We start from the raw sequence: 18,140 nt of genomic DNA on the forward strand, positions 1-18,140 counted from the left end.
TTCTTCTTCTGAGACAAATATCAGTGCACTTAACAATAGCAAGGGTGAAATCCTGGCCCCATTGAAGTAACTGGCAAAACTCAGACGGATTTCAGTAGGGCCAGGACTGCACCCTAAACATTCAGGATCTTTTGTTGACTACAACAGGATTCTTAAGAGTCAGCAAGCTAACAAATATACAGATGTATCAAAATTAAATATTCTTTCGAATGCACATTTCAATCCAGCCGCTTTCAGACATAAATAGGAGTATTAATTTGTAACAATCCCCCTCCCCCCCCCAATAATCTCAATGCCACAATCAGAGTTTTATTTAAAACACTGAATGTTATCCCAATCCATGGCTGGTCACTCAAAGGCATTTTGCAAGTCTTAGGGAACTATACTCGTTGCTTTTCTTAATGCCAGGTAACCTGTAACAACGTCTGAAGGAAGCATCCGAATGTAAGCAAATTCTTCAATGCTACTGAATCTCAGCTTGCTCTGTGGATCTGTATAATTTGCCTGGAAAAGAAACAATGGCAGAGATACCATTCAGAGAGAAATCTCAGTAAAAATGTCAACAAAAACACATTTCTTGAGTCCATAATAATGTGTGTAACAACGAGAAATTTATAAGACGTTACCATGTGACAAAAAGTAGTTTCCTCTTTCTTCCCTCACATGTCAAAACTTTTACGAGAACTAAACAGTTCCCTGAAAAAGCTTTTACATCAAAAATGCATTAAACATAATAGGGCTAAAATAGCTTCACATACAAATCTACACAGCAAAAAAAAAAAAACTACCACAGCTCTCTAACATCACCCTAGCAACCGTGTGTCTGGTACAGTCCTTTACAAGGTAGTTCTCCGAAGAATGGGGTTGTTACCAATATATTACCAACAAAGAGGCTGAATTATGGGTGGTCTGAAAGCTGTGGCTTGATTTCCCTGCTTGTGTCGGATTGTTTGTAGCTTTAGTTTTCTTTAAAATGGCAGATTTTTGTAAAGAAAAAGCTTTTGGTTCTGTGACTGAACTGATAAGAAATTTGAACTCAAGTGTTTTGCATTACTCCAGATTTCTGCTTTCAGCATCATAATGTAGCTGAGTGACACAACTAACATTGGTCTAGCTCAGGGGTGGGCAAACTACAGCCTGGGAGCCGCTTCTGGCCTGTCAGGCATTTTAATCCAGCCCTCGAGCTCCCGCCGGGGAGCAGGGTCGGGGGCTTGCTCCGCTCCGTCTGGTGCTCCCCAGCCCCTGATTCACAATTCCCTTGATGAGCACCATCTTCTGGCATGCAGAGCCACATGCACAGGTGCGACTTCACCATGCTGTTTCCGGGATTGGAAACACCGCCCCCGCCCCCTGCCTTCCACGCAGCAGCGCGCCCAATTTCCTCCCGGTCTTCTATGGCCCCACCTTCGAGAGCCTCGAAACCACCCAGGGGCCGCACCTACCCCAGCTAGGGTGTCTCCACACGTGGCAGTGCCTCGTATGGCCGCCTTGGGGTCATTGCCGGCAGGGCCCCTAAGAGTCCCCAGTATGCCCCTGTAGAGCCCCCCCTGTGCCACACCCCATGAGTCCCCTCTGCCCCCACCTCGGTAACATCCCTTATAGAGCCCCCCATTCTACACCCCATAGAGTCCCCCTCCCCCACTGGGCACTCATGGCCTGCCATACAATTTCCATACCCAGATGCGGCCCTCAGGCCAAAAAGTCTGCCCACCCCAGTCTAGCTTGTATCCTCCACTTCTGCTACATTTGGATTAGGGCTTCCTAGGTGAGGTTCCAGCTCCACTCCATCATCCCTCCCTCCCTGTTGCCCCCAAAAGCTTGAGCATATATTAGCTATCAGGCTCAGCACATTGGGTAGAACCAAGAGAAAAGCTAATCTCCATGCTATTGTTCTCTCCACCCTAGGCCCATCTGAAATAACTGTTGACCCTGTTCGTATTATCTTATGTCATACCCAGCAGTGATCTGAGACCTTCCTTCCTTGCTCTCCCTGACAAGAGATTTGGGATGGTGGAAGGCTGAGGCACTGGAAGTTTGCTTTCCTTAAGAAGCATACTACCAAAGGAACCAGGGGACAGGAAGCACTGCAGAAGAGCACAGGACCCCCCAGATTCAGGGTGTAGTGTTGAACCCCCTGCCAGGTCCATGGTGGGAAGGAAATGTTCTCCATGGCGGAAAAATTTGGAGGGCACTCTAAAGTGAAAACTCAGTACGTGGCTATAGGATAGTCAACAGCCAGGGCTGGTAAGAGTTATGTAGCAGAGTATATTGAGGACTTTTGCCATACAGCATTCTATTTTTTTTTACAACGTCACAAAACATTAACTAAACATGGAAAATATTTTACCTTTCAGAAAATAGCAAATGTAGGACTTAATGAAGGGCCAATATCATCCCTGATGTAGTCAACACAGTTATTCTGGGTATATAGTTGTAGGTACACCAAAGTTCTACGAGTTTGGCTCAAGGTGTGTAAGAAAATCTAAGCAAACGTGTTGATTTTTAACGGACAATAGCAATAAGTTTTTCAGCTAAATCATATCTACTTATTTATTGCATTTCATTAAACGTTTGTTAAAAAATTGTGACCCTGAGAGGATCCTCTACCAGTCTTACACTTCACACTGGAGGTCAAGATATTACTATATACTAGATGTAATTACCATCTAGTGATTTTCAGATAAATTATGTTAGAAGCAATCTGATTAAAACTTTTTCAAATATTTCTGCAATAATTAAACCAGATAGAAAGCAGAGCAATGCAATTTTGCAAGGAAAAAGTCCTCCACATTTTGTAAACTAAGTCAAAGGCCACAGATACTTTATCATGTTTTGAAGTATGTAATTATCTTAGTCTGTTTCTACAGCACCAAAGCTGATATGTTTTCAGAAAAGGCAGAAGTTCAAGCATTTGAGTAATTTTTTCTGTTAGATTAAATTACTTTGTTCTATATGTTAATATGACCAAAGGCCTACCTTCTAAGTTTCAACAGAAGAGCTTATGTGTCTAGAAATGCAAATGCAATCCATAAATACAATTCTTTTTGAACTTTTAGCATATGCCGCATTAAAACTATAAATTGGCTGCCTTATTAGAACATTAAGGGATATAATTCCATCTGTGTTACCACACAGAGAGAGACAAGAATCAACAGAATTCAGTTGTGGTATTTAACATAACTGCTGATGTACTGATGGGAGAGTTTTAATGCACTCCTCATTTTATATAAGACAGACCATTTAATACTTCCTTGCATGAGTAATGCTAAAGAATTTATTGTACATAACATTTCTTGGGGAATCCTGCACTCCTCACAGGAAATGTTCTCATACAAATGCTATCAGATTTCTCACAGAGAACAGGGGGACATTTTTTGGACTAGACTTCTAAAATATTCCCTTACGTACTGTATCTTCCCATTAGGAAGTGATTTTAAGAATAAATGTCGTGCTTCTTATGAACCAATTCTGACTCAGCAATTTAAAGGACACATCGTCTCCTATCTTAATAAGAAAGGTTGTTAAGCAGGATATTTTTATCAGTCAAGAGAAACCTTCCAGCCATAAGCAAAATAGGAAATTTGTCCCAAGATGAATTCAGATGAAAAATTGAAAGAGCCAAAAGAGAAAAGAAAAAAAGCAGTGCTGAATGCAGTCATCAGAGAAAGGTTATCTGGATCATGCTAGAGTAGTTACATTTACATAGCTCATTGACAGTGGGGGATGGGGAAAAAGAAGGGAAGAGCCTGCTGAAGTCAGTAGGAAACCTACAGGCTTCCCCAGGTTAAATTTGGTCTCCTCTGGCTAATTAAGAGCCAAACTCTGACATATCTTTATGTAGCAGTGGGAAATAGTAGCCTCTCTAATCCATGTGCTCACTAACTGACCAATTCTGAAGAGGGTCAAGGCCAATGTGGAAGGGAATTATAGAGCTGCTTTGGGAGGTGGAAGTGGAAAAGGCTTATGCAATTAAGCTCCCTCAGCAGCCCTCCCCTGTGCTAGGCCAGAGATGTTACTGCAACCCAAGTAACCCCAATTAGGGCTACTGTTAAAACCTGCAAAGCAATTGTAAGGGGAGGGGAGGGGGATGAAGACACTAGTTGCATCCTGTTTTTCTGCTAAAATCTGTTTGGGAGGGTGAGGTAACAATAATACAAACAATCCCCCATTTGTCTATTTCAGCCACCTGTTGCGCCCTGTCTTTCCTATCGAATGAGAGACTTCTGGATTACTTGTTTATGTGGCACTTTGTACAACTGAACCCTGATCATTCCTTGGGGATCCTGGGTGCTACCATAATATATATAATACTCTAGTTAAAAACGCAAACTGGCTGAAGGGGAGAGGTTTTATTGGGTGGGCGAGCTAAGTCCCAAATGACAGGGGAGAAAGGCATGTGTTTGAATCAGTGGTCTGATCGACCCTCTAGATTTAGGAGTTGCCAGCTGAGATCCAAGTGGCAGGTATCACTCACTCAGAGATGAAGGATCTCTTGGGAGACATATTGTCTCCTCTGATGACATCCACCAACTGCCTGCCTATATATATATATATATATATATATATATATATATATATATATATATATATATATATATATATATATATATATATATATATATATATATATATATATATATATAAATTAAAAAAAAGATGTTAAAAGAAAATTAAGGTTGCAAAGTAAAGCTCTCAAAAGTTAGGAAATGCCTGAATTAATGTTGTTCATACAAGCTTAATTCCAGCTCCCTTGTGTGTATGCATTATGATACAATCTTTAATTACATGATCACATTCTATTTTTATCTCAGCACTCCTGCAGCATTCAGTGCCCAGAATGGATGGTGCTCACTTAATGAGCAACTATTCAATGCTTTGTTTTCTCCTCATTTTTCAATGTGTGGCCCTCCGCCTTGTTTACTGCACACTACTTTAACCCTGTTCTGAACACAGAATTATTAATTTCCCCATGCACTCTTCTATGACATTCATCACTACAGTATCTGAGTGATTCAAACAATGAATTTATGTTCACAACATCCTTGTGAGGTAGTGAAGTATTACTATCCTAGCTTTAGGGATGGGAAACTGAGGCACAGAGAGATTAAGGTCAAAAGTGTCCATCAATTTTGGGTTCCCAGTTTGAGATGCCCAGGACCTGATTTTTCAGAGTATTTAGTATTATATGGCACTTTCCATGTTCAAAGCAAAACTTCTATTGTCTTCAGTTGCAGTTTTTCTATACTCAGCTCAGCAATTCCACAAATCACATCCTACATGCTTAAAGTTCGGTATCCAGAAATTGAGGAACCACACAGTTAATTTAAAAATATAATTTAAGTGACTTGACTAATATCACATAGGAAATCTGTAGCAGAGGCAAAAGTAAAATCCAGTTCTCCAGGACAGCATGCAACTGCATTAACTATGCTCAGTGCAGATGGAGAATTTAGCTGCCAAATTCTAACAAGTCTCTACTGAACATATGTGAACTGACATTTTTTAAAGTCTTATAATTTGGCCACATGTGGGTGTTTTTTTCATAACAGCAGCAAAAGGTATATCCCTGACACAAAGGCTACCCTACTGCCAAATTTCAAGTTACTACTCCAAATCATAGGGGCATGAGAGCTTCTCAATGAAACAGTTGTAGAATTTTTTTGAAAGTGAGCCAAACAACATATTTTTCCCTAATCTTATTCTCTGCAACTGTTGAGTCATGTTTCCAAATAAGACTAAGAATAATGAGCTGGAGACAGACACTGGACATAGAAAGTTTTAGTCTGAATGGTGAAGTTTGGAAAAATTATAAGCAACTGAAAACAGGGTCCTTTCCTGTAATGGGAAATGTGAGCTACCAGCTCCACCTATAGCGTGTGTGGGTCGGGGGAACCAGACTCTACCCCTGGGAAGAAGCAGGATAGGGGAACTTGTGCAGCTATCTCAAGGGGCAAGACTCTTAATCTGCTTTGGATCTTTAGCCATGGAGTTCACCTAGGTTTTGGGAGCTATGTGATACAGAGGCAATTTAGCTCAGGGTTTGGCTTTAAATCAGAGGTGAGCAAACTACGGCCTGCAGGCCACATCCGGCCCGCAGGACCGTCCTGCCCGGCCCCTGAGCTCCTGGCCCGGGAGGCTCGCCCCAGGCCCCTCCCTCGCTGTCCCCCCTCACCCGGAGCCTCAGCTCGCTCTGCCGCCGGCACAATGCTCTGGGTAGCGGGGCTGTGAGCTCCTGGGGCAGTGTAGCTGCAGAGCCCGGCCTGACCTGGTGCTCTGAGCTGCGTGGTGGCCGTGGCGTGGCCCGACTCCAGCCGGGCGGCGCAGCTGTAGCGCCGCCAGCCACCGGTGCTCCAGGCAGTGCAGTAAGGGGGCACGGAGCAGGGGGGGTTGGATAGAGGGCAGGGGAGTTCGGGGTGGTGGTCAGGGGGAACGGGGTTGAATGGGGACAGGGGTCCCGGGGGGGCAGTCAGGAAGGAGGGGGGGGTTGGATGGGGCGGCAGGGGGCAGGCAGGGGACAGGGAGGAGTGGTTGAATGGGGCAGGGGCCGTCAGGAATGAGAGGAGGGGTTGGATGGGGCAGCAGCGGTCCGGGGGTGGCCAGGTGTATGTGGATGGGGAGGGGGGCAGATAGGAGGTAATGAGATGCTAATTTAGATAAGTTTAAAAAAATACTTACAGGAAGTCCTGAAATATCAGAGTATTTCTTGGCTGGTTTAAAGGAAGGAGGAGCTTCGATATTAAAGTCTAAAAGTATGTCAAAGAGAGAAAGGAAGATATTAACTTCTGCATTCTATCTTTTCAGGGTCACATCTGTGGGTTGTTTTTTTTTAAATAAAAATAACACTTGAAAAGATAAACACTTGTTGAAAAACAATTATTTTACTAAATTAAATTTCTATTGACTAGCAACAGTGAGGCTGTCAAGGCTGTATCCCCACTTTGAACTTTAGGGTACAAGAGTGGGGGCCTGCATGAGGACTCCTAAGCTTAACTACCAGCTTAGTTCTGGTCCGCTGCCACCATCCCAAAGCTAATTCCCTTCCCTGGGTAGCCTTGAGAGACTTTTCACCAATTCCCTGGTGAATACAGATCCACACTCCTTGGATCTTAAAACAAGGAGAAATTGACCCTTCCCCCCTCCTTCCTTTCACCAACTCCTGGTGAATACAGATCCAAACCCCCTTTGGATCTTAAAACAAGGAGAAATCAATCAGGTTCTTAAAAAGAAGGCTTTTAATTAAAGAAAAAGGTAAAAATCATCTCTGTAAAATCAGTATGGAAAATAACTTTACAGGGTAATCAAACTTAAAGAGCTCAGAGGAACCCCCTCTGTCTTAGGTTCAAAGTATAGCAAACAAAGATAAGCACTCTAGTAAAAGGTACATTTACAAGTTGAGAAAACAAAGTAAATCTAAGACGCCTTGCCTGGCTTTTACTTACAATTTTGAAAATAAGAGAGACTTGTTTAGAAAGATGGGGAGAACCTGGATTGATGTCTGGTCCCTCTCAGTCCCAAGAGCGAACAACCCCTTAAAACAAAGAGCACACACAAAAGCCTTTTCCCCCCCCAAGATTTGAAAGTATCTTGTCCCCTTATTGGTCCTCTGGGTCAGGTGTCAGCCAGGTTACCCGAGCTTCTTAACCCTTTACAGGTAAAAGGATTTTGGAGTCTCTGACCAGGAGGGATTTTAGTACTGTACACAGGAGAGCTGTTACCCTTCCCTTTATAGCTATGACACGCCCCCCAAATCACAGACAGTGTTGGACGTTCGGTTCCACACTGGCTGTGATTTCTTCCTGGAGTTCTAGGAGAAAACAAAGTTAACAAGACACATGTACCTTTAGACATACTACTGATTATATAAAAACTAACAATATGTTTCATTACAAGAACAATTGTTAACCAGTTAACTCTGGGAAACTTTCCCGGGAGAGTGCATCAGCCACTTTGTTAGAAGCTCCCGAAATGTGTTGTATTTCAAAATCAAAATCTTGGAGAGCTAAACTCCACCGAAGAAGTTTTTTGTTATTTCCCTTGGCGGAATGAAGCCACTGTAGCGCAGCATGGTCTGTTTGTAGTTGGAAGCGCCGTCCCCAAACATATGGGCGTAGCTTTTCCAGCGCGTACACAATGGCGTAGCATTCCTTTTCGCTGATTGACCAGTGGCTTTCCCTCTCAGTTTCTTGCTGAGAAACACGACAGGATGGAATTCTTGATCTGGTCCTTCCTGCATTAAAACTGCTCCCACGCCTCGCTCGGAAGCATCTGTGGTTACTAGGAACGGTTTGTCAAAGTCTGGGGCCCTTAGCACAGGGTCAGACATGAGTGTTGCCTTAAGCTGGTTAAAGGCCTTTTGACACTTATCAGTCCACTGAACTGCATTTGGCTGTTTCTTTCTGGTTAGGTCTGTCAGCGGGGCGGCGATTTGGCTGTAGTGTGGTACAAATCGCCTATAATATCCGGCCAAGCCTAAAAAGGATTGGACCTGTTTCTTTGACTTTGGAACCGGCCACTTTTGGATAGCATCCACTTTGGCCTGTAGGGGATTTATAGTTCCTTGACCCACCTGGTGCCCCAGGTACGTCACTCTGTTTTGGCCTATTTGACACTTTTTAGCCTTAACAGTTAGTCCTGCCTGCCGGATGCGCTCGAAGACTTTTTTCAGGTGCTCCAGGTGTTCTGTCCATGAATCAGAAAAAATGGCCACATCATCGAGGTAGGCAACTGCAGATTCTCCCAATCCCGCTAGGAGACCATCTACAAGTCTTTGGAAGGTGGCGGGTGCATTTCGCAACCCGAAAGGAAGTACATTGAATTCATACACCCCTGCCTGGGTGACGAAGGCTGACCTTTCCTTAGCGGGTTCATCTAGTGGTACTTGCCAGTACCCTTTGGTTAAGTCTAAAGTAGAGATGAATTGGGCATGTCCCAATTTTTCCAATAGCTCATCTGTGCGTGGCATTGGATAGTTGTCAGGACGAGTTACAGCATTTAGCTTACGGTAGTCCACGCAAAAGCGTATTTCCCCATCTGGTTTGGGAACTAGAACCACTGGAGATGCCCATGCACTGGTAGAGGGGCGGATTATACCCATCTGTAGCATGTCCTGGATCTCCCTTTGTATAGCAGTTTGGGCATGAGGTGACTCCCGGTAGGGTGGGGTTCTAATTGGGTGAGCATTACCTGTGTCAATGGAGTGGTATGCCCGTTCGGTCCGTCCTGGAGTGGCTGAGAAAATCGGTGCAAAGCTTGTGCACAGCTCCTTGATCTGCTGTCGCTGCAGACGTCCCAGGGTCGTGGAGAGGTTCACCTCTTCCACGCCACCATTCCTTTCTCCTTCGTAGTAGACACCTTCAGGCCACTCCGCGTCATCTGTTTCCTGGGCTGTAAACTGGCAAACGTTTAATTCTCTGGAATAAAAGGGCTTAAGAGAATTAACATGGTATACCTTAGGCTTTATGTTGGAGGTGGGGGAGGCTATGAGATAGTTAACAGCTCCTAGGCGCTCCTGGACCGTGAATGGTCCTTCCCACGACGCTTCCATTTTATGGGCCTGGAGCGCCTTTAAGACCATGACTTGGTCTCCTACTTTGAAGGACCGTTCTCTGGAATGTTTATACCAGGCCTTTTGCTCTTCCTGAGCATCCTTTAGGTTTTCTTTAGCAAGGGCTAAAGAGTGTCGGAGGGTGCTTTGTAGGTTGCTTACAAAGTCTAGAATGTTAGTTCCTGGAGAAGGCGTAAACCCCTCCCATTGCTGCTTCACCAACTGTAATGGCCCCTTAACCTCACGGCCATACACAAGTTCAAATGGTGAAAACCCTAAACTGGGATGTGGTACAGCCCTGTAGGCAAAAAGCAACTGCTGCAACACTAGGTCCCAATCATTGGAGTGTTCATTTACGAATTTACGTATCATGGCCCCCAAAGTTCCATTAAACCTCTCCACCAGACCATTGGTTTGATGGTGATGAGAGGTGGCAACCAAGTGATTCACCCCATGAGCTTCCCACAGGTTTTTCATGTTCCCTGCCAGGAAATTAGTTCCCGAATCTGTAAGTATGTCGGAGGGCCACCCTACCCTGGCAAAAATGTCTGCTAATGCCTGGCACACACTGTTAGACCTGGTGTTGCTTAAGGGTACAGCTTCCGGCCATCGGGTAGCAAAATCCATGAAAGTCAGTACGTACTGCTTTCCTCTGGGTGTCTTTTTTGGGAAAGGACCCAGAATATCCACAGCTACTCGCTGAAATGGGACCTCAATTATGGGTAGGGGCTGGAGAGGGGCTTTAACCTGGTCTTGGGGCTTTCCCACTCGTTGGCACACCTCACAAGACCGGACATAATTAGCAACGTCCTTGCCCATTCCCTCCCAGTGGAAGGACTTCCCCAACCGGTCTTTGGTTCTGTTCACCCCAGAATGGCCACTGGGATGATCATGGGCTAAGCTCAAGAGCTTTACCCGATACTTAGTGGGAACTACCAACTGTCTTTGAGGATGCCAGTCTTCCTGGTGCCCACCAGAAAGAGTCTCCTTGTATAAAAGTCCTTGTTCTACAACAAACCGGGATCGGTTAGAAGAGCTGAGAGGCGGTGGGGTGCTCCGTGCCGCCGCTCAAGCTTTCTGAAGGCTGTCATCTGCTTCCTGCTCGGCCTGGAACTGTTCCCTTGATGCTGGAGACATCAGTTCCTCCTTGGACTGTGGACTGAGGCTTGGTCCCTCTGGAAGCGATGCAGGTGCTGGGGCTGTTTCCATTGACTGTGAACCGCTGTCCGCTGGTGCACTATGTGGTATTTCAGGCTCTGGCTGAGCCTCTTGGGTAGGGTTATCTGCTGCTTCCACCAGTTCAGACTCGCTGGTGCCCTCTGGCATTGGAGTTGTAGACGGGCTTGCAAGCGCTGGACTCAGTGCTGGCAATGGTTCTGGTGCTGGGTGCGTTGCCAGTTCCGGTTCTGGGACTGGCTTTGGCTGGGTCTCTGGGATTGGATCCACTACGGCTGTTGCAGTCGTTGGCAGGGGATCCGGTTCCACCACCGTTGTTTGGGTCTCTGGTAACACAGATGGGGCCCTGGTGGACGGCTCAGGAACAGGGATGGGGGTGAAAGCTTGCTTAGCCTGGCTGCGGGTGACTATTCCCACCCTCTTGGCTAGCTTCACATGGTTGGCCAAGTCTTCCCCCAGCAGCATGGGAATGGGATAATTGTCATAGACTGCAAAAGTCCACATTCCTGACCAGCCCTTGTACTGGACATGCAACTGGGCTGTAGGCAAGGTTACAGACTGTGACACGAAGGGTTGAATTGTCACTGTAGCCTCAGGGTTGATGAGTTTGGGGTCCACTAGGGATTGGTGGATAGTTGACACTTGTGCCCCAGTGTCCCTCCAAGCGATAACCTTCTTTCCGCCCACTCTCAAGGTTTCCCTTCGCTCCGAGGGTATGAGAGAGGCATCTGGGTCTGGGGATCTTTGGTGTGATTGGGGTGTAATGAACTGTAATCGGTTGGGGTTCTTGGGGCAGTGAGCCTTTATATGCCCCAGTTCATTACATTTAAAACATTGCCCTGCTAAGGTATCACCGGGGCGATGTTGGTTGATGGAGACTGGTGTGGTGGGGTGAGAAGGCGTCTGGGGTTTCCCTTGGGATGTGGGTGGGGCCTTGGGTTGTCCCCGGTGATAAGGTTTTGTTTCGGCTTGCCCCTTCTGATATTCGCTCCAACTGCTACTAGCTTTTTTCTTTTCTGTCACCTCCACCCATTTGGCTCCAATCTCCCCCGCCTCGGTTACAGTTTTGGGCTTCCCATCTAGGATGTACCTTTCTATTTCCTCAGGAACACCCTCTAAAAACTGCTCCATTTGCAATAGGAAGGGCAACTCTTCCGTAGATTTAACATTTGCTCCTGATATCCAGGCATCCCAATTTTTCCCAATGTGGTAGGCATGCCGGGTAAATGACACATCAGGTTTCCACCTTAGGGCTCTGAACCGCCGACAGGCATGCTCAGGTGTTAGCCCCATTCTGATTCTGGCCTTGTTTTTAAAAAGTTCATAACTGTTCATGTGTTCCTTAGGCATTTCAGCCGCCACCTCTGCTAAGGGTCCACTGAGCTGCGGCCTCAGCTCTACCATGTACTGGGTTGGAGGGATGTTGTATCCAAGGCAGGCCCTTTCAAAATTTTCTAAGAAGGCCTCAGTATCATTGCCTGCCTTGTAGGTGGGGAATTTCCTGGGATGGGAAGTGGTACCTGGAGAGGAGTTGTTAGGATGGTCTGATGCACCCTGCCTAGTCCTTGCTGCTTCCAGTTCCATCTCTTTTTCTTTCAGCTCCATCTCTCTTTTATGGGCCTCCTGTTTGGCTTTTTCTTCTCTTTCATGGGCCTCCTGTTTGGCTTTTTCCAGCTCCATTTCTCTCTTGTGGGCCTCCTCTTTGGCTTTCTCTTCTCTGTCTCTCAGCTCCATCTCTCTCTTGTGGGCGCCCTCTTTGGCTTTCTCTTCTCTGTCTCTCAGCTCTATCTCTTTTTCTTTCAGCTCCATAGCTCTCTTGTGGGCCTCCTCTTTAGCTTTTTCTTCTTTGGTAGTCATTTTCCTGGTTTTCTTGTGCTGGGTCACACCCCTCTGCAGTTGACTGAAACTGGGATGTACTTAGCTCTGGCTGCTGCTGAGTTAACAGAGACTTTCTAACAAGCTACTCCCGAGGATGTAAAAAGAAAAAAAAAACAATTCAGCTTGTAAATTCCTTTTACCAGTCAAGTTTGTTTGCTTATTTGAACACTTCTCTTAACAAAGGACCTTGTTAAAAAAACTTAACACCTCTGCCTTCAGGCAAGGAGAGATAAGATATGCATCTACCTTCAGCTCTGCTTTCCAAGCAGCTAGAAGGAAAAAAAAAAATCTTACTGGCTTTTGGGTTTAAAACGATCTCCACCGCTGTGCCACCATGTCAAGGCTGTATCCCCACTTTGAACTTTAGGGTACAAGAGTGGGGGCCTGCATGAGGACTCCTAAGCTTAACTACCAGCTTAGTTCTGGTCCGCTGCCACCATCCCAAAGCTAATTCCCTTCCCTGGGTAGCCTTGAGAGACTTTTCACCAATTCCCTGGTGAATCCACACTCCTTGGATCTTAAAACAAGGAGAAATTGACCCTTCCCCCCTCCTTCCTTTCACCAACTCCTGGTGAATACAGATCCAAACCCCCTTTGGATCTTAAAACAAGGAGAAATCAATCAGGTTCTTAAAAAGAAGGCTTTTAATTAAAGAAAAAGGTAAAAATCATCTCTGTAAAATCAGTATGGAAAATAACTTTACAGGGTAATCAAACTTAAAGAGCTCAGAGGAACCCCCTCTGTCTTAGGTTCAAAGTATAGCAAACAAAGATAAGCACTCTAGTAAAAGGTACATTTACAAGTTGAGAAAACAAAGTAAATCTAAGACGCCTTGCCTGGCTTTTACTTACAATTTTGAAAATAAGAGAGACTTGTTTAGAAAGATGGGGAGAACCTGGATTGATGTCTGGTCCCTCTCAGTCCCAAGAGCGAACAACCCCTTAAAACAAAGAGCACACACAAAAGCCTTCCCCCCCCCCCCCCAAGATTTGAAAGTATCTTGTCCCCTTATTGGTCCTCTGGGTCAGGTGTCAGCCAGGTTACCCGAGCTTCTTAACCCTTTACAGGTAAAAGGATTTTGGAGTCTCTGACCAGGAGGGATTTTAGTACTGTACACAGGAGAGCTGTTACCCTTCCCTTTATAGTTATGACAGAGGCAAAGAAACATGAAACAGAATTAACTGAAAGCATTTAGCTTGCTTTCTTTGTACACTAAGGCCCTCAACCTGCTCGCCTTACTGACAGGGGTAAGGTGAGCAGGATTGGCCCCTAAAGGAAGAAAAATGCAAGAGAGCTATTTGTGCTGCATTACAAACACCATGGTTTCATGTAAGTCTTAATGACAATATTTCCTCTACAGTCAGAGATATTATATCTGCAAGAATAGTCACTATGCCTGCTGTACGTTAAGACCACCAAACATTGCTCAAGACTGAAGCTTTGAAATACTGTAATCCAAAAAAGCAAAGTAATCTTTTAAATCAGATAAATCTTTAAGCATGTGCCACTTTAAGCCTGGCCAATGACCTAGAAAATTGTCTGAATACTTAAATGAAATGATAGAAATTGCTATTTTTTTGGTGTCCCTTAGACAGTAATAGCATTGCTCTTGTATGCAAACGTTTATTCAGACACATCTTGGTATGTTTCATTAGTTTAAAAAAACAAAACAAAACCCTAACTCGACAAAGTACTGATATGTACAAAAATATCTTGTACATTGCTTGCTTCTTTCCCTCCACATGCATCTGATTCAGATTTTATGGATGAAGGATTCCAATTTAGCAGATCAGATCCTTTAATCGTCATGTGCGCTATAAGGCAATAATTCAAAAGATATTAATGCCATAGGCAGCTGTTTTAAAATATGCAATTACATTCGTTTTTCTATCTTTTTTTAAAATGTGTACATTTACTTTTACAAACAGAATGTAGTGGAAATAGCAACATCAGCAGTTTGTCAGTTATAATAGCCAGGAACACACAGTAGTCTGCATTTTTCTATAATAGTAGTCTCGAAAACCCTTTTAAAAATGGCAAGTTATTTTTGGACAAAACACTACCAAAAAAGTCTCAGAGGCTGGATCAACTAACTTGGGCTTGCGCTACGGGTCTAAAAATAGCAGTGTATTTTCAGGCTGGAGCCCAGGCTTTGAGATCCACCCCTCTCGTCGGGTTTCAAAGCCCAGACTCCAGTCTAAGCAGGAACATCTACACTGCTATTTTCAGCCCCATGGCGCAAGCCCGAGTCAGTTGACCAGGCTCTAAGACTTGTTGCCACAGGGGTTTCTTTGCAGTGTAGATATACCCTGACAGGCTGATAAATAAAATATTAAAAAATGCAAACATACTCAATTCCTGAGGTGCTTTTTGATTTCTTATAGCCTGCCCAGATAAAAACTGAGGGGTAGATTCTGCCTCTCTTATTCATGTTGAGCAATTCTTTACTCCATGAGTAGATTAAGGCAGACATGGGGCTACTCATAGAGTACCACTCAACATGAATAAAGGTGACAGAATCTTGACCTGAGTAAGCAACTCAGGACTTGGTTCTCGTAGATTTATTTTCCTCACAAACTTGCCTCTCTCAAACAGGCACAAACTTTCTAACACCATTCCCAATTACACGCTCCATGTTCCTCTCCATTTGGTTGTGGGGTCAGGCTGTTCTTAAATAGATCACTGGAATTTGTTCAGTCAGAATACTGCATGCACAGATAAAATTTAGGTTCATTTTAAAAGAAAGTAATTTGTGTGGATTTTATTATTTATAAATACATGCAAAGCATCTAAGCAGCTTACAACTAGGATCATTGAGTTGCCATGGCAATGCCCTTTCAGAAGCAAGAATTTGTTTTAGGTTCTTCCAAGTTCTGTTCTTCTTGCCAGCTGCTGCTCCACCAATGCCAGAGTGCTAGAATTAAAACATAGTGTTTAAGAAAAAATAAAGATGACTATTTCAAAATATGACATTTTTATTTCATAGCCTTTGCGATATGCCTCATCTTGTCCTGAACCATTTATCATGCTCACTTATTTAATCAATAGTCTAACACACTGTACACTTTAATTTCAGTTGCAAGAAAAACAAAGATTTTTTTTGAACTGTGTCAAAACTACTATGTTTGGGATTAACCAAAGGAAATTAAAATCTGCTTTTTACATGGAAACAGAAAATCAGTCTGGTTAGGGTTAGTCTGAGATTACAGGATTCAGCACTTGTATGCATTTCCCATCATATTAAAACTGTTTACTATGGGGTTGCATCTAAATTGTGATTACGTCTAAATTCTCTTTTGCATGGCATATACAAAATTACAGGTGCAGCTGTATTTCCAGTAAGTGAAAAGTGATTGTGCAAAAATACAACTGATCCTGTAAAATGTAATCAATGCTATAAGAAGCCTGGTGGAAATCTTATTTTTCTTTCAAATGAAAGAAGACAGCAGAATAGAAAAGGAGTAATAGAATGTTGTACTGGAAAGATTATTTTGCATTTTGAAAGCTATACTAAAGGAAGCCTTGCTATAGTTATTATAACAGTAATTTCAGTTATCAAATGTGATTGCTATGGAGTAATTTATTTATGTCCCTCAAGAGGAAGAAGATATACAACATACTGTACTACTTCTAAACGATGAAAGGACTCAGCTTCTCAGTTTTACTTCAAAAAAAAAAAATTCTTATAGCTAGAAGTGTTATCTCTGTTAATAATTACTACCTACCACATCAGCCTTATCAAAACTCTCACAAAGTTCTGCAAACACATTTTGGCTGTATTTTATAAATTGGCGTGTAAAGTGCTTGAGAATGGGAGGAGGTGGGAATGGTAAAGTAGATGAATAGGATTCACTGTTAAAAGATTTTTCCATAGAGCTGACTGTAAGATACTGTATTCAGGGAGGATGCTCATGAACTTTTTTTTGGGGGGGGGGGGGGGGGGCAATGACTATCCAAAATGGAAATTGGATGGAACATTTAGTTATATGAGTAACACCATGGTAACCTAGATAGCACTGAAAGAGAGAGACTATTGACAGATACCACAGCCATTTCCATCCCAACACATTTGTAATTCAGATTCATTACATGGATTTTTCCCCTACCTCATCACGTTTAAAGTTATCTATTTGGCCTATTGCTGGCACTTATGACGTGATCTAAAGCCAGGGGCAAGACTCAACCAAACTGGAAATACACTAATTATTACACTGTGAAGAATATGTTTATTTTTGCTTTAATAAAAGGAAGAAAAAACAGAACACTATCTTTTTTTTTCATGGTATATTTTGCTTTTAAATCCACTAAAGCAAGATTTAAATATCTGGATTTAAGGCCTGATGTTGCAAGGTGCTCTGCACCTTCTGGCATCTGAACAGATCGAGGGATTGAGAATGGGACTGAGAGCGTTTCCAAATGTTTAAAAATACCAACGGGGATGGGTGGTGTAACAACGATACTTGCTGATTATACTTTACTTAAATAGCCGGAAAGTGCTATAAATTGGATTTACATAAGCAAGATCAGCACAATTTCAGTGCTATAGGCTTGAGAAGGCCCTGATCCTGCCTGTGGATCTATGCAGATGGATCCTTACACCTGTATGGGGTGCCTTAGAAATTGACAGGGTTTTCTTCCTAGGCCTACCCACAGAGACCCAAACGCAGGATTTGGGCCTAATGCACTTGTGTATTTCTTGTAAAAGGTATTGGGCTGATAGCTTTATTGACAGGAAAGGTACAGTAGTGGCAAAGATAGTACAAGGCTCTCTGTACTGTTCTATGAATGTGCCTCCAATTTGTTCTGGAGGGATCACCTCTAGGAGTTTGAATGAGTGATACAGAAAAGTACTCTCTATCCTGGATCTTCCTGCAGAGACTGCCAACAACTATACTGATATGAACTTAAGTCTGCTAGGACCTGGAGTGAGTCTCATCTTACATGATAGCAATCAAATGGCAACAACTCTCAAGTGCAAATTAACTCAGCTGCATGTGAGCTGGTGACTTATGGGAGAAAGGCTCTAGATCCCATTATCAACCCTTTGATCCATTCAGTTGCACAGCACCCTGCAGCATCAGGACTTAAATCCAGATATTTGGGGATTAACAATTAATGGGCAACTTCTTCCTTCCTGCTTTTTATTTTTAAATTTGCAACCAAAAATTCTCTCTTGTACAGCGAACTAAAAGTTTCTCAGTTTTTGGCATACTTTTAAAAGTTATTTGACTTTATTTTCTTCGCAATGAGATTAAATTAAGATAAAATTATTTTAAAGGTCAGCAGAATTGTTAATCGCAGCTCATGGAGATGTGAGTTCAGAATAAGCTCCTAGAATTTCCCTCTGATTAATTTGTGTTTCAAGTGTGAGACAATTCTGTGGTAGTTTTCAGTACAATTTTACAACTAATTCTGCAACAGTGGTACTAGATTCTGTACATACCTCAGATTTCATGCCTGTGGATATCAGCAGTTTCAATTCAGACGTGGTGAAATTCACCTGAGACATGGAGGGCCAGCACAATGCATCTGCACTACCCAA

General features: G+C 43.5%; 1 protein-coding gene across 1 annotated transcript in view; it reads right to left on the reverse strand.

Annotated features, from left to right (window-relative positions):
* Nucleotides 1-372: 372 nt before the first annotated feature.
* INO80C (INO80 complex subunit C) overlaps nucleotides 373-18,140 on the reverse strand; it is a 49,141-nt gene continuing 31,373 nt past the window's right edge. Inside the window, exons 3-5 of the mRNA XM_065399970.1 lie at nucleotides 15,401-15,512; nucleotides 6,676-6,743; nucleotides 373-504 (exon numbers count right to left, since the gene is read on the reverse strand). Of these exons, the coding sequence (XP_065256042.1) occupies nucleotides 373-504; nucleotides 6,676-6,743; nucleotides 15,401-15,512 (312 nt within the window). The remainder of the gene's footprint in view (nucleotides 505-6,675; nucleotides 6,744-15,400; nucleotides 15,513-18,140) is intronic.

This window comes from Emys orbicularis, chromosome 2 (genome assembly GCF_028017835.1).
Source record: "Emys orbicularis isolate rEmyOrb1 chromosome 2, rEmyOrb1.hap1, whole genome shotgun sequence".
In the NCBI taxonomy this organism is placed as follows: Eukaryota; Metazoa; Chordata; order Testudines; family Emydidae; genus Emys; species Emys orbicularis.